The 12438-nt window shown below is 37.5% G+C and overlaps 1 protein-coding gene across 2 annotated transcripts in view; it reads right to left on the bottom strand.

Annotated features, from left to right (window-relative positions):
- msh3 (mutS homolog 3 (E. coli)) overlaps window positions 1-12438 on the bottom strand; it is a 66857-nt gene that overhangs the window by 33869 nt on the left and 20550 nt on the right. For both annotated transcript variants that reach the window (XM_053481733.1, XM_053481734.1), the window contains exons 9-15: window positions 10367-10497; window positions 8918-9026; window positions 7666-7753; window positions 7308-7417; window positions 6994-7126; window positions 4026-4213; window positions 3542-3710 (exon numbers count right to left, since the gene is read on the bottom strand). In XM_053481733.1, coding sequence (XP_053337708.1) covers window positions 3542-3710; window positions 4026-4213; window positions 6994-7126; window positions 7308-7417; window positions 7666-7753; window positions 8918-9026; window positions 10367-10497 — 928 coding nt within the window. The remainder of the gene's footprint in view (window positions 1-3541; window positions 3711-4025; window positions 4214-6993; window positions 7127-7307; window positions 7418-7665; window positions 7754-8917; window positions 9027-10366; window positions 10498-12438) is intronic.

The raw sequence follows: 12438 nt of genomic DNA, 5'->3' as shown, positions 1-12438 counted from the left end.
TAAAAAAGAGCAAAACAAAAACCGTGAAAAAAAATGACTGGTCTGAGCCACGTTTAAAATATAAACCAATCAGACGTCACTTCCCCATCAGGAGTGATTGCACATGCACTGGCCAACACAAATTAGAGCATTAAACTGTCATGTCACCAAAACATAGTTGTATGCCTAAACCATGCAAATGTTACAACTGTCAGCCAACTGCAGAATTATTGGCACCCTTTGACAATTGTTTCACAAAACAGGCAGTGTCTTCAAATTTGGATAAGACAATTTGAGACACTACTTACAGTACATTTTCCCAAATAACAATCACTTATAAGAAAAGAATGCACACCTGTCTCCCTGATACGGGACTGACCATCACATGCTTCCTGCATGACATTACGTCAGCCAATGGCATTTTTTTAAACGGCAGATCAAGAAAAAATGGGGACGTCGTAATACACAGAGGAAAGTGCTATCTGGCTCTTTTCTTTCACGTGTGCTCACTGGCATCCACGACTGGCTAGTGTTGCTATCACTGATGTGAGCGAGTGTGGGTATGCCATCCTTCTCCATTAAGGGAGCATGGCCCAGCTACGGATGGTGATAGCATCACCCAGGAATTTTACTCAATCTCAGGTGGGTAGGGTGAACTTTTTTAATTTCTGCCTTTTTTAATTAGCTTCACTAACAACTTTAGTGCCAATTGTAGCCGGAAATGCTCTTGCTTTAATTACTAAACATAGCTGTGATTTCTACAGTCAGTTGTTTAGGATACCAAACGTTTAAGCGATCTCCAAGATTTCTTTCTGACCACATTTTTAACAGCACAGTGGACGGTTTTAATAATGTGTTCAAGGCCTCTTAACCAAGGGTCACTGATTGGAAGGTCGGGGGTTCAAGCCCTGCCAGCACCAAGCTGCCATTGTTGAGCCCTAGAGCAAGACCCCAAACCAGATCTCCTCCAGGATGCTAGTTAACCTGGCGCTCTGACCCCAGCTTCTCGAAAATTATAATTTCACAGTGCTGTAAAGTACACGTAAAAATTAATTTAATCTTGATCTTAAAATCTAAACATGCATAATATCATTAAGCACAATTGTATTATTGAAAATTATGTCAAGGAGTGTAACGTTTCTCAAAGAGAGGATGCATTAGTAAGGAAGGACAGGATGCCAAACAAGAACCCCCCCCCCCAAAAAATAAAACAAAAATCACAGTTTCAGAGTTGTACTTTTTATCTGACGTACACAAATGGACCCAACTGGAAGAAACCCTTCTGAATTTCACCTACAAATATTAGATCTGCAATTACACCAGACTAAAGACTTTCACTTATAAAGACTATCAACATGAACAAACTACATACTGTTGGTCACAGCACCTGCTGCTCTGGTTTGTTTTTACTTACAAGATATAATGACTATACAGTATGCTGCCTTTTAATAAATAAAAATCAATAGAACAAAACTCCTGTTGGTTGTTTTAGCCTACAGTACCATTTGCTAGAAAGCTCCTTGTTTTTTAATCAATGAAATATCTGAGCTATTCCCTTCTCTCATTAACATCCATATTTTCATGAATACAGTTTAATACGTTTAAACAGATGAGTTTCTGTATCTTTTCCAGTGTTTTAATATTTTCTATTCAATATGTACTGTAATTTTCCCTTCTCATGTTAGAGGTCACACTTTGGATATTGTGTGTTCACTAGGTGGGAACACTCTCCGCTCTGTAGGGATCAATTCATGGCTGACCCTGCGCTCTGACCCCAATTTCCGTGCTGGGAGAAGCAAAGAAGAGAATCTCACTGTACTGTAATGTATATGTGGCAAATAAAAGCTTTCTTATTTCTGGCCTCAGGGCATGGACCTTGCTATTACAGATCATAAAGTCAGACAGAAATCTAATACAGTAAAAAGACACTTTCATAAACTTTTTTAAAAATTTGCCTTCCGGCCTTAATGAAGCCGTTCGCATTATCCTTTCTTCCTCCCAACTGTGAATTTGGATTCTGTGACTGCCCCTCAGTTTAGGCTTGAGCTCAATCAGAAAACTAACCATCTTCTTCTAATGGTGCTGTCATGGACTTGCATGCTCAGTCCTGTAAATGTAGAGTCTAAGATGTAACCCTTGAAATTTTTTTTTTTATTAGTCTAAGCATTTTATGGGCTGGCCCGGTTGAGAATATGCTGGGACGTCCACTCCTGAAAAGATTGGCAACTGTCTTGAACGCTTTCCAATTGTGAATAATCTCTCACTGTATGGTTTAGATTGTTTTATAACCCTTTCCAGACGTGCAGCAACACTTGCTTTTCTAATTGCTCATGTCTTTCCTTCTTGGAATTGTGTTAACAGACACCTGAGTTCTCCAGACACACTGCCAAAACCTCTGCTTTTATAAAAGGTCTGCACACCTGCTGCTAATGCTCAATTAATCAAGAGCTGGTGATCAATTAAATCTGGCTGCAACTTGCACTCTTAAATCCTGTGGAATCTGTAAGTAGGTATTGTCAGCATTGTCTTAGTATTGCCAGCATTTTTTCCCTTGTGGTTTGTTTTTGTTAAATAATGGCACGGTGAAAGAAGTTATACTTCTTTCTAATATGTTACTCATATGAGGTTCCATTTGCCAAAATACTGAGATCCGCTACAATCAGATAATCTCTATTTTAACATGTACATAACGGCATTTGGCAGATGCCCTTATCCAGAGAGACTTACATTTTTATCTCATTATACATCTAAGCAGTTGAGGGTTAAGGGCCTTGCCCAGGGGCCCAACAGTGGTACTGTAATTTGGTTGTTGTGGTGAAGTCTGAACTTGGAACCTTCTGAACCATAGTCCAATGCCCTAAACACTGAGCTACCACCTAACCCCTACACAAAAACACATAATTAAAAGAGGGTGTACAATTGATTATCTATTAGATCCATCTGAAGTGTGTGTGTGTGTATGTGTGTGTGTGTGTGTTTGCTTGTGCTGTGGCTGAGTTGGTTCTTTACATTTTTCTTTTCTTGTAGTAATATTGTACTTTGTTTAGTTATTTTCTTGATTTTTTTTATATACAAGGGTTGTTCATTAAAAATATTTTGGCAATTTTTTTAAAAAAAAATTTTTATCACCAACTGTCAGTACATTTTCCTCCAAAACCTGTTTCTTTTCTGTCAGGACATTCAGATATAACAAGTCTAGAAGTGTTTTTTCAACCTTGTTAGACACATTCAGAAAAAGGCTTGATGCCGTTATTGTCTCTCATGAAAGCTCTTATTAAGTGTGGGATGAGCAGAACATTTTGAAACCAGTATTCTGCAGAAAGAAACAATAAAACTTTCTTTGAAAAGAAGGTGTTAAAAAGAAACAGCAGACTGATGAAATGTCACTTATTGCATATTTGTTTATATATTGTTGTTGTTGTTTTATTATTCTTTTGTGTAAACATATTTACATTTTTGCTCATTTTACTGCATGTTTGTTTGTACACTGGTGGTGTTTAATTACTAGAAAAATAGGAAAAAACATGCAATTTGCAAAATGCAACTAATGCAAATCTTGTACCTCTTGTCCGGACACGATGACGTAATCCAACGACGGGTTTCGCAGGACAATGCGCAATTCTTTACGGTGGTTAAAAATTTCTGAGAGAACAGCTTGAATTTCATCTTTTCTTTCCTTTATTACAGGAAAATCTGTCAGATCCTCAAAAAGTTCTGTTTTATTCCCAGTCCTGATGGAAAAAAAACAGAGAAAGAATGAAAAAAAGATATTTTTTATAAGCAGAAATATTTTGTATAAATAAATAATTGTATTATTGTCACACAGACTCATTACTATATTGTTCAATAGTATTTATATAATGAATTAAAATCTAATAAAATGCTATTGTTAATATAATAATAGTTTAGCCTTTTTTTGAACAATTACTAAATATTTATTTGTAATAAATCTTAAGCTTTTTTTATTATTAAATTCTCAAAAATATTATGAAAAACTAAATTCCTAGGGTTAGTTTTGTCAGTTGCTGGTAATATTTCTCACGCACTTGGCAGCCTTTTCATTGAGCACTTTGAGGAAATTGTGGGTGGGGCCGAGGAGCTGGGGAGTTTCCAGAAGCAGGCTCTTTAAGAGGGCGGAGCTGAGCTGTGATTGGATGGCAGGTACAAGGGCTTGAAGTTCTGCACTCAGGCGGGACAGAGTGCTGCTGATGAGGTAGAACTCCTGAGTGGAACACTACAATGTACACAGAACACAAAAGTAAAGAGAGAACAAATTAGTTATTTTTAAGGATATTTTTTAATGTGTTTTTCCATACATGAGGTATTTACATATTTAACTCGAGCACAAAACAAACCACATTTAATAAGCAGACCAGTGTTTTTCATTTGTTGTGTCAAGAACCAATTACGGCTTGAACTCTGCTGTTGTTTACAAACACATAGCCTGTTTTCCCAGAGGTATTTTATTTTAGCACAAGCCATCCACACTTACTATTATTATTATTATTATTATGATGATGATGATGATGGTGATGACAAGCGTATCAGAGCTGAAAAAACAAGTATGACTTCACGAGCACACTTTTTCCACAAAATGAATGTATAGTGCTTCTTATCTAATTTTCTGTCATATATAAAAAAAGATCACAGTTTGTTCAGAGTTGAATGGCGCAGCAGAAACAGGCAGGTGAAGGCAGGTTAATAAGGGCAAACTTTCCCCATAACCACCTCCCAGCACTCACACAGCTCCAAACAATGTCTCTCTGTACACCATCCATTATGCCTCTTGTCATTATGCAAATAGGGCCATGTGAAAGAAACACACCATTGAGCACCTTCGCCTTAGCCCACCTGCCTCATTCTGGAAATGAATGCATCAGAGGAGAATTTCACAGAGAAAGAAATTACAGCTTTCTAATTACGGGCGCGGAACCTTTCACACACGATGGAAAGCTAAGAAGTTCAAGCTTCAGAAAAAGTATGAGACAGGTTTTCAGTTCGTTGAGCGCTTTATAGGGAATTAAACAAAGCTTAAATTTAACAATTGCATATACCTTTCTTGTTGGGGCTAAAATTATAAATTATTCTACAGTACATCTAATATATACTGTATGTTAGGGTTTTTTTTTCAGTAGATAGAAAGTATTGGGTAAATTCCCACACCTGACTGCTGTACTAGTTAAATCCAATTCAATCAGTAAAGATTAATTACGTTAGGGAGTAAGATGAAACAACAGTCCACTGCGGTCAGATGTTTTATTTTATTTGGCACTGCATCCAGTGGCTGAAGTTTGGGCAATGAGAGGGAATTGAACCTGAGCCTTCCGCATGGCAGTTGACAAACCTTACACTGTTTCACCTACTGTATGCCCAAAATAGTGTACCTTATATAATGTAATGTAAGTGTGAAGTGAACCTGAAACACATTCTTAAGAAGAAGGATTCCTTAAGGGTTCCTTAAAGGGATTTCTGATAGTAAAACACTGTTTTGGGGTTTTTGGTGGAAATCCATAAAGACAAGTAATTCATTCACTGGGTAAGAGCTTAAGGTTTACTTCTGTAGAAGGACCAGTTTCATACTGCACCCAATTGCAACATGGAGAGAGGTGCTTTCTCTCTCCCCGCCGTTCTATTTTATACACACACTCTTCAGCCACTATAATCTACGCCCCCCCGTACAGTGTGTTCTCTCATACAGCAAACTGATTCGCCCCATCTGCCTCAGAACAGATGTCTTCACCTTATCACAGCAGTGACGACTACGATTGGTCTGTTCCCATTCTACCTCGTTCTAGTTACGTATACATCACACTTTTACAATCAAACAGGCAAGTGTAGTGCCTCTACATAGTAGAAAAAAAATTGGCCTAAAGATATGCATTAATGTTTTTTTTTATTGCTTTGTTAAAACAGTCTTGTTTTGATGACTGATGTCTGCACCAAATACATTTACTGTAAAATTTTTGGTTGTTTGTAGTTTGCAACAGATAATCAAACAGTCAGTGTTGGCTACATTTCATCCAAAAATGCAACTTAACCTGACTGTCCTGCAATCATGTAAATTGGTAAAAGCTGAGACATTTTGCTCCCATTAATCTAAAATGGATTACAAGTAATAAAATCAGTATGGTAAATAAACGTAAGAACTTAAATATAGTAACTACTGCATGGAAACCGGTTGCTTCAAAGGTAGACACATTTTCAACTGTTTTAATTAACTTTAAGATATTTAGCCTATAACAGAAACGTTGCATAAAGTAGCCTGTGGTTATGATTATACAATTTCTTTATATACAAACATTATGATTTCACTGTCTGTAAAAAATAGAATACATGAGAATAGAACAAAGAGCGCATTTCAAGACTTTACAGATCACAGTTCTCCTCACTAAGATAAAGGTTTTTGTACCTTTCCTTACTCAGAGTTGCTCTGAGAAGTTTCCTAAATTACAGACACCCAGCTAGGACTTTTTAAGATAAGAGCTCTTTTGAGAATTCTAAAAAGCTTTGTGAATACAGGCCCTGATGTACAGCTTAAGAAGAAAATTTTATTTGCCCTGCTGTGTGAGCAGAATCACATCATCTGATGAAGAGTAAGAGTTTCCGAAAAACAGAAAAAGAACTGTCTTGATTTATTGCCGGCAATTTACCGGCATTGGTTGAAACTACTACAGTGAGTCCCCGACTTACAAACAAGTTCCGTTCTGGGAGCATGGCCGCAAGTCGAATTCGTTTCTAAGTCAGATAAACAGTCTTATACAAGTGATAAAAATATTCATTCACTTACACACTGAAAGTATTGTATATAATTGTAAATTGGTATCGGGTGCACTGCAGTGTCTATTTTTTGTACAATACACATGAGCTACTTCCACGATTTGTTCGCATCTATGAATATTTTTGTAAATCTGTAGTCCATTCGTATCTGCAGTAATTTGTAACTCAAGGTCTTACAGTAAGTCGGGGACTTATTGTACTACTGTTTTGGCAAAGAGGAGCTTCCTGAAGTCATACCTTCTTGTGATAAATGCTGCAGAGCCCTCTCTCCAGGTCTGGCAGTCGAGTGAGAAGGGTCTGAATGGAAGGCAAGACGACAGATGAGGAAGACAGGATTTCTGCCACGGCTTCCTGACGTGAAACGATCTCACTGAGAGACGAAAGAGCAGACAAAAACATACAACAATATCTATTGGTTTTAGTCTGCTTATCTGCCATTATTTTCATTATTCTAATTTGGTCCACAATGATCTATCTTATTTGTATTCTATAACATGTCATAAAATGTCCTGAGATTGTGCTGGAGAGTGCTGGATGCTGAGGACACTTACGATGCAGACTTCAGGGGTTGGCTGACCCACTTCTTTAACAGTCTCTTTCCAAATGGAGTGCGAGTATGATCCAGAACCCAGAGCAGACTGCCTCGCACCGTGCCTGTCGTCTGAGTGAAAGGAGAAGGAGGTCATTACACTGGCAGCTCCAGAAGTTGGGATTAAAGAAGCACTTTAAATGATAAAAGATCGCGGTGCTAATTAAGTGAGTCATGCTGAGATGTGTTGCGGGGAAAACACACAACACCGTATTTAGGATGCGTGTAGACACAGTATACCACTCAGGAACACACACACATAAAATTGTTTACAGGAATAAAAAATAAGTGTGCAATCACAGATGTTGTTGATGCTTTACCTGATTACAAAACATCTCCAGGTTCTTCAAAGTCGTGGCACTCAATACCATGTGCTCCGTATCACTCGACAGCCTCTTAATTGAACTACTGTAGAACAAAGATTTCCAACCACTGGTTAATTATTTCCCTTAAATGGGAACCCTTAACTAAGCAATGCACAGCAGCATGCAGCCAAGACAAACAGCACAGAACAAGGCTTTTATTTCCGGCTGCCATGAATGCTAATTAAGTGTCTTTCTGGGAATCTGAGGTCAGGGACCTGTTATTTCCTGTTAAAAAACTGTCCTTAGCCAATCCTTAATTACAATGTGTATCAAGCAACTTTCCTGCCACGCTGACCTGCTCAACAAATTATAAATCAGCAGCTTCACCCTGCGGGATCAGTGGGAGTAAAATAAAGAAATAGTGGCACTTGTTTAGCCATAGCGTTTTAGGAAAACAGCTGTAAAGTATATCAAGACACTGTACAAGGCTGGATAAAGATGAAATTATATCATATAGACATGAATAATATGTTTTTAAATAAACAATAATAACAATAATAATGATTATGCTTATTAATACTGTATATGTAGATATAGAATTGCGAGTATAAATAAACAAACTAATATGTTCATAAAATTGTTAAAATATTTATATATACACCATACAGTGACGCACATAATTAACTAAATATATAATGCTATATAAAATACTGAAAACGTAGTTTATATGCCATCCAGTATAAATGCTTGTGTATTTACTGTATATACTGTACAGTACATGCCACATGTGAATATCTTTAACCTAACTTCTCAACAACAAAAAAAAAAAAAACACCTGCATCTCTGTTACATTAAATTTCATTTCCATGGTGCATTAAAATATTCAGATAGAAACAAAACTATTCTGTTTCCTGGTCAAGATTAGCTTTTAACGCACAAGTTAAAAGGTAACCACAATTTAATTCTGATTGCTGCATGTGGACACCTGTTTATTGAGAAAATTATGTTTGAAAGCACAACAATTATGCAAAAAGCCTGTTAATGAAAAGAATCTATAAAAAAAAAAAAAAAAACTATAACATCAATATAAGAAATATATCCCAGTGATGGTGCATAGAAATCAGTGCCCTTCAATCAAACAACACATTTTTCTCTATTTGCAGCCCAAAATGTTTGTGTGTTTGTGTGTGTGTGTGTGTGTGTGTGTGTGTGTGTGTGTGTGTGTGTGTGTGTGTGTGTGTAAGAAGAACGAGTAAGACTGAGGTACCTGCAACAGAGCAGCACTCTCTCCAGTTTGAATTCAGTTAGATACTGGATCACTGGCCCCAAACAGCAGATAATCTGACTCTCTATACTTAGATAGAATGGAGGGGAACCTGTGCAGAAACACAAAAATATATTCACATACACAATAATAATAATAATAATATATGCTTTTTCAAGCTACATATATACGTTTGCATTACCCTGGTCACTACTAAGGTCATGGGATATAAATTTAATCATTTTTATCATTATTAAATCATTCAGTGATTCTGTGCCATCCTAGATATGACCACTCCCATTAGGAGTGGAGGTAGAGTCGAACCTCGGATAACGGTAACTAATTTTGTGTGTGTGTATGTGTGTAAAACTCAAATAAGTGAGGAAGAAGGGTTACTGTGTAAAATGAGAAGAGGGAAAGGGGGGTCTAATTCCATCCTCTCCTCTTACTTCAGCTTCACACACATACACACACACGCATACACACAGTGCCTGGGCTCATAAACGGAAACACTTATCTGTCGGGATTTATTTTTACTTTTTTTAAAGGTAAAGTGCAGTATGTTTTATTTTTACTTTATATTTGGTATTAATTATTTGTACTTTTTTTTTGGGGGGCGGTGGAAAGAATAATTTGAGTTTCAATTATTTCTTATGGGAAAATTCTATTTGGTTTACAAGTCTTTTAAAATAAAGCCTGCTTCCGGAACGAATTATGCTCGTAATCCAAGGTTCCACTGTACATGTTTCATCCTGTGTGGCAGGAGCTAATTATTTGCCAAGTTTGTTAAGAAAGTCTAATAAATAATTTAATTAAATAAATAAATACATAAATAAATAAATAATGAATTTATTCTATGCCCAATTTGTTTAACAGTACTGTTAAAAATGACCCCAGTATCATTAGTTCCTGATGGTGGGGGGAAAAAGCAAGTAAGAAGTAAGGAAAAAAAAAAGTAGAAAGAAATGTCAAAGAGCAAATCTAACAATTGGAAAGATCTATCTTTTGGAGAACGGCGACCTCGGGCCATTTGTTAATGCGTGTTTATTACAGGGTGGAAGCCATGCCAGAGAGAAAACAGGCACCACCAGAGAGTGCATCAGCACCGGTGACACAAAGAGGTAATGAGTCGTGTCTAGAGATGGAGAACAGCCCAACGTGAAGTGATTTAATCCTAGATTTGGCAGGGAGGACCAGGCTGGTTCTTCCTACACGCCTCCAACCTAAAGACAGCAGCCATTGATCCGCCTGCCGCCTGTCCCTCCAAGAACGATTTTTCAATTACAGGACAAAACCCACACACTGACCCCATGTCAGGCTGACCAGATAACTCTACATTCAAAAGGCCAGCTTGCCTCCCAGGTAGGATGGCTTGGAGGGGGCGGTCAGGTATCAGAGTGACATTGCAGACACACACCCACATGTATAGAGAAAATAACAACAGACAATTACCTTTTTTCTGATCTTCTGTTGTCTGGGGAGTCACGCTGCCATACAAGGTGCTGACAGTCACCAGGGCAGTGGGGTATTCAAACTGGGTGCTGTCTCGCTTCTCGATACGAATGCGATCATCCGCCTGGACACTGTCATAAAAAGATGTAATGAAATTTAGAGTTAAATTTACAACAAATCAGCTTTAGAGGCCAAAGTCCTATTCGAGTGCTGTGAAAAAGTAGTAACCGCTTTCTGAATTTTTTTTTTGCAGATTCATTACACTTAAATGATTCAGGTTATCAAATATATTTGAATATTACACAAAATGCAGTTTTTAAATGATAATTTTGTTTATTAAAGGGAGAAAAAAGCTGTCCTACTTGGCCCTATGTGAAAAAGGAAATAAAATCCCATCTCAAATTTGAACCAAAAAAAACATTTTGGTTATCTCCAAGATAAGTTGAACGTTTTGAAAGGCGTCCCCTGTGTCCTGTTACTGTACATCTGTTGTAAAACTAACACAGCATTTCAGCACTTCAAAAGAACATCATACCAACAGTAAAACATGGTGGTGGTAGTGTGATGGTCTGGTGCTGTCAGGACTTGCTATAATTGACGGAACCAGAAAACCAGAAAATCCTGAAGGAGGATTTTTTTTTTTCACACCAGCAAATCCACCTCTAAATGGCTCAAAAAAACTAAGAAGTAACACTCCAATGTTTTTGAATTAAAATATTTAATTCTGAAAAATGGGCCAGAATTTCGCCAGTGATGTGAAAAACTCATTGCAAAGTTATCGCAAACGCTTGATAGCAGCTGTTGTTAATAAGCTGTGTGGATCTAATTCTTATTGAATGAAAAGTAATTAGCACATATATTTAATATACAATCTTTAGTGATCAAAAAAACAATAATCTAACTTCTTAAATCTAAGTTAATGAAATAACAAATTATGTTAATGTCAGTGGAAACAGTGAAATAACTATGTTAATGTTTCTCAGAAGCTGTAATATTATTATTAATCAGTAAACATAATGACCATTAGCTTCCCTATGACTGACTTGTCTGATTTTATTCTCAGAGGAAAACGGTGCGTTACACACATGCGGATGCAAGCAAACAGACGCATGAACTGCCATCATTCCATTCACTCCTCCCCGCCCTCCATTCAATAAGACCACAATTTCAAGGCTCCTCACTCTTTTTGTCATCCATTTACAGTTGCCGGGGCAACCGTAGTGTATACACACACCCGCGTGCATAGTTTACATTCGTGCGCACATGCACGCGCACACACACACACACAGAAACACAAACACACGGTATGATGAAATGCATCTATTGCAGGCTACCTTTTCCCCTCCCTTACTCCCTCCTGTCCAGTGATTTTTACTTGTCCATAAATAACAAATTGATGAAAACATGCATCACTACAAGCAACATCCTGGCACACTGCAGGAGTGTATTCTCCCTGGGCTCCAGCAAATGAGCACAGAGGGAAAGCTATGACATATGACCTCAGTTCGAGCGAGCGAGCGAGCGAGAGAGAGAGAGAGAGGGCAGGAAGAGGCCTTTCAAAACCAGCAAGTAAAAATCAATTCACAATATGACATATCCATATCCTTGAGAACACGCAAACACGCCTCTTTACAACTCTTGACTCTATAAAGCACAAAGCCTCAGATAGGTCTTTATTTATTAGTGCCATTCAAGAGGCTAGAAGGTGACATTGGACTTCTAGCAGTAAGACCTGTGCTTCCCGATACAGCTGCCATCCCTCATCTATGCTTTCTTTATAAAGCATCCTTGAAGTCAAAAGTAAATGTCCACCAAATGTTTCATCAAAATCATAACCATACAAGCCTTTTCTGGACCTCACTTGTCTTTTTGACATAAAGTGCTAGCTAACATTTATTATCCCACTGAATATATACTGTAAGTCTAACTGGTGAAGGCCAAACACATCCAGCTTTATTCATCAAAGCTCTATAGAAACAAGCATATAGTTAAGCTCACAGTGATATATAGGCGAAATTTCATTGAAAAAAAAACAGTGATTTGAGCACAGTCGATGAATCAACTTTTGCAGC

The sequence above is a fragment of the Clarias gariepinus genome, chromosome 21 (genome assembly GCF_024256425.1).
Source record: "Clarias gariepinus isolate MV-2021 ecotype Netherlands chromosome 21, CGAR_prim_01v2, whole genome shotgun sequence".
Taxonomy (NCBI): domain Eukaryota; kingdom Metazoa; phylum Chordata; class Actinopteri; order Siluriformes; family Clariidae; genus Clarias; species Clarias gariepinus.
The sequence above is the reverse complement of the archived record's forward strand: the minus strand, read 5'-3'. Positions and strand labels throughout refer to the sequence as shown.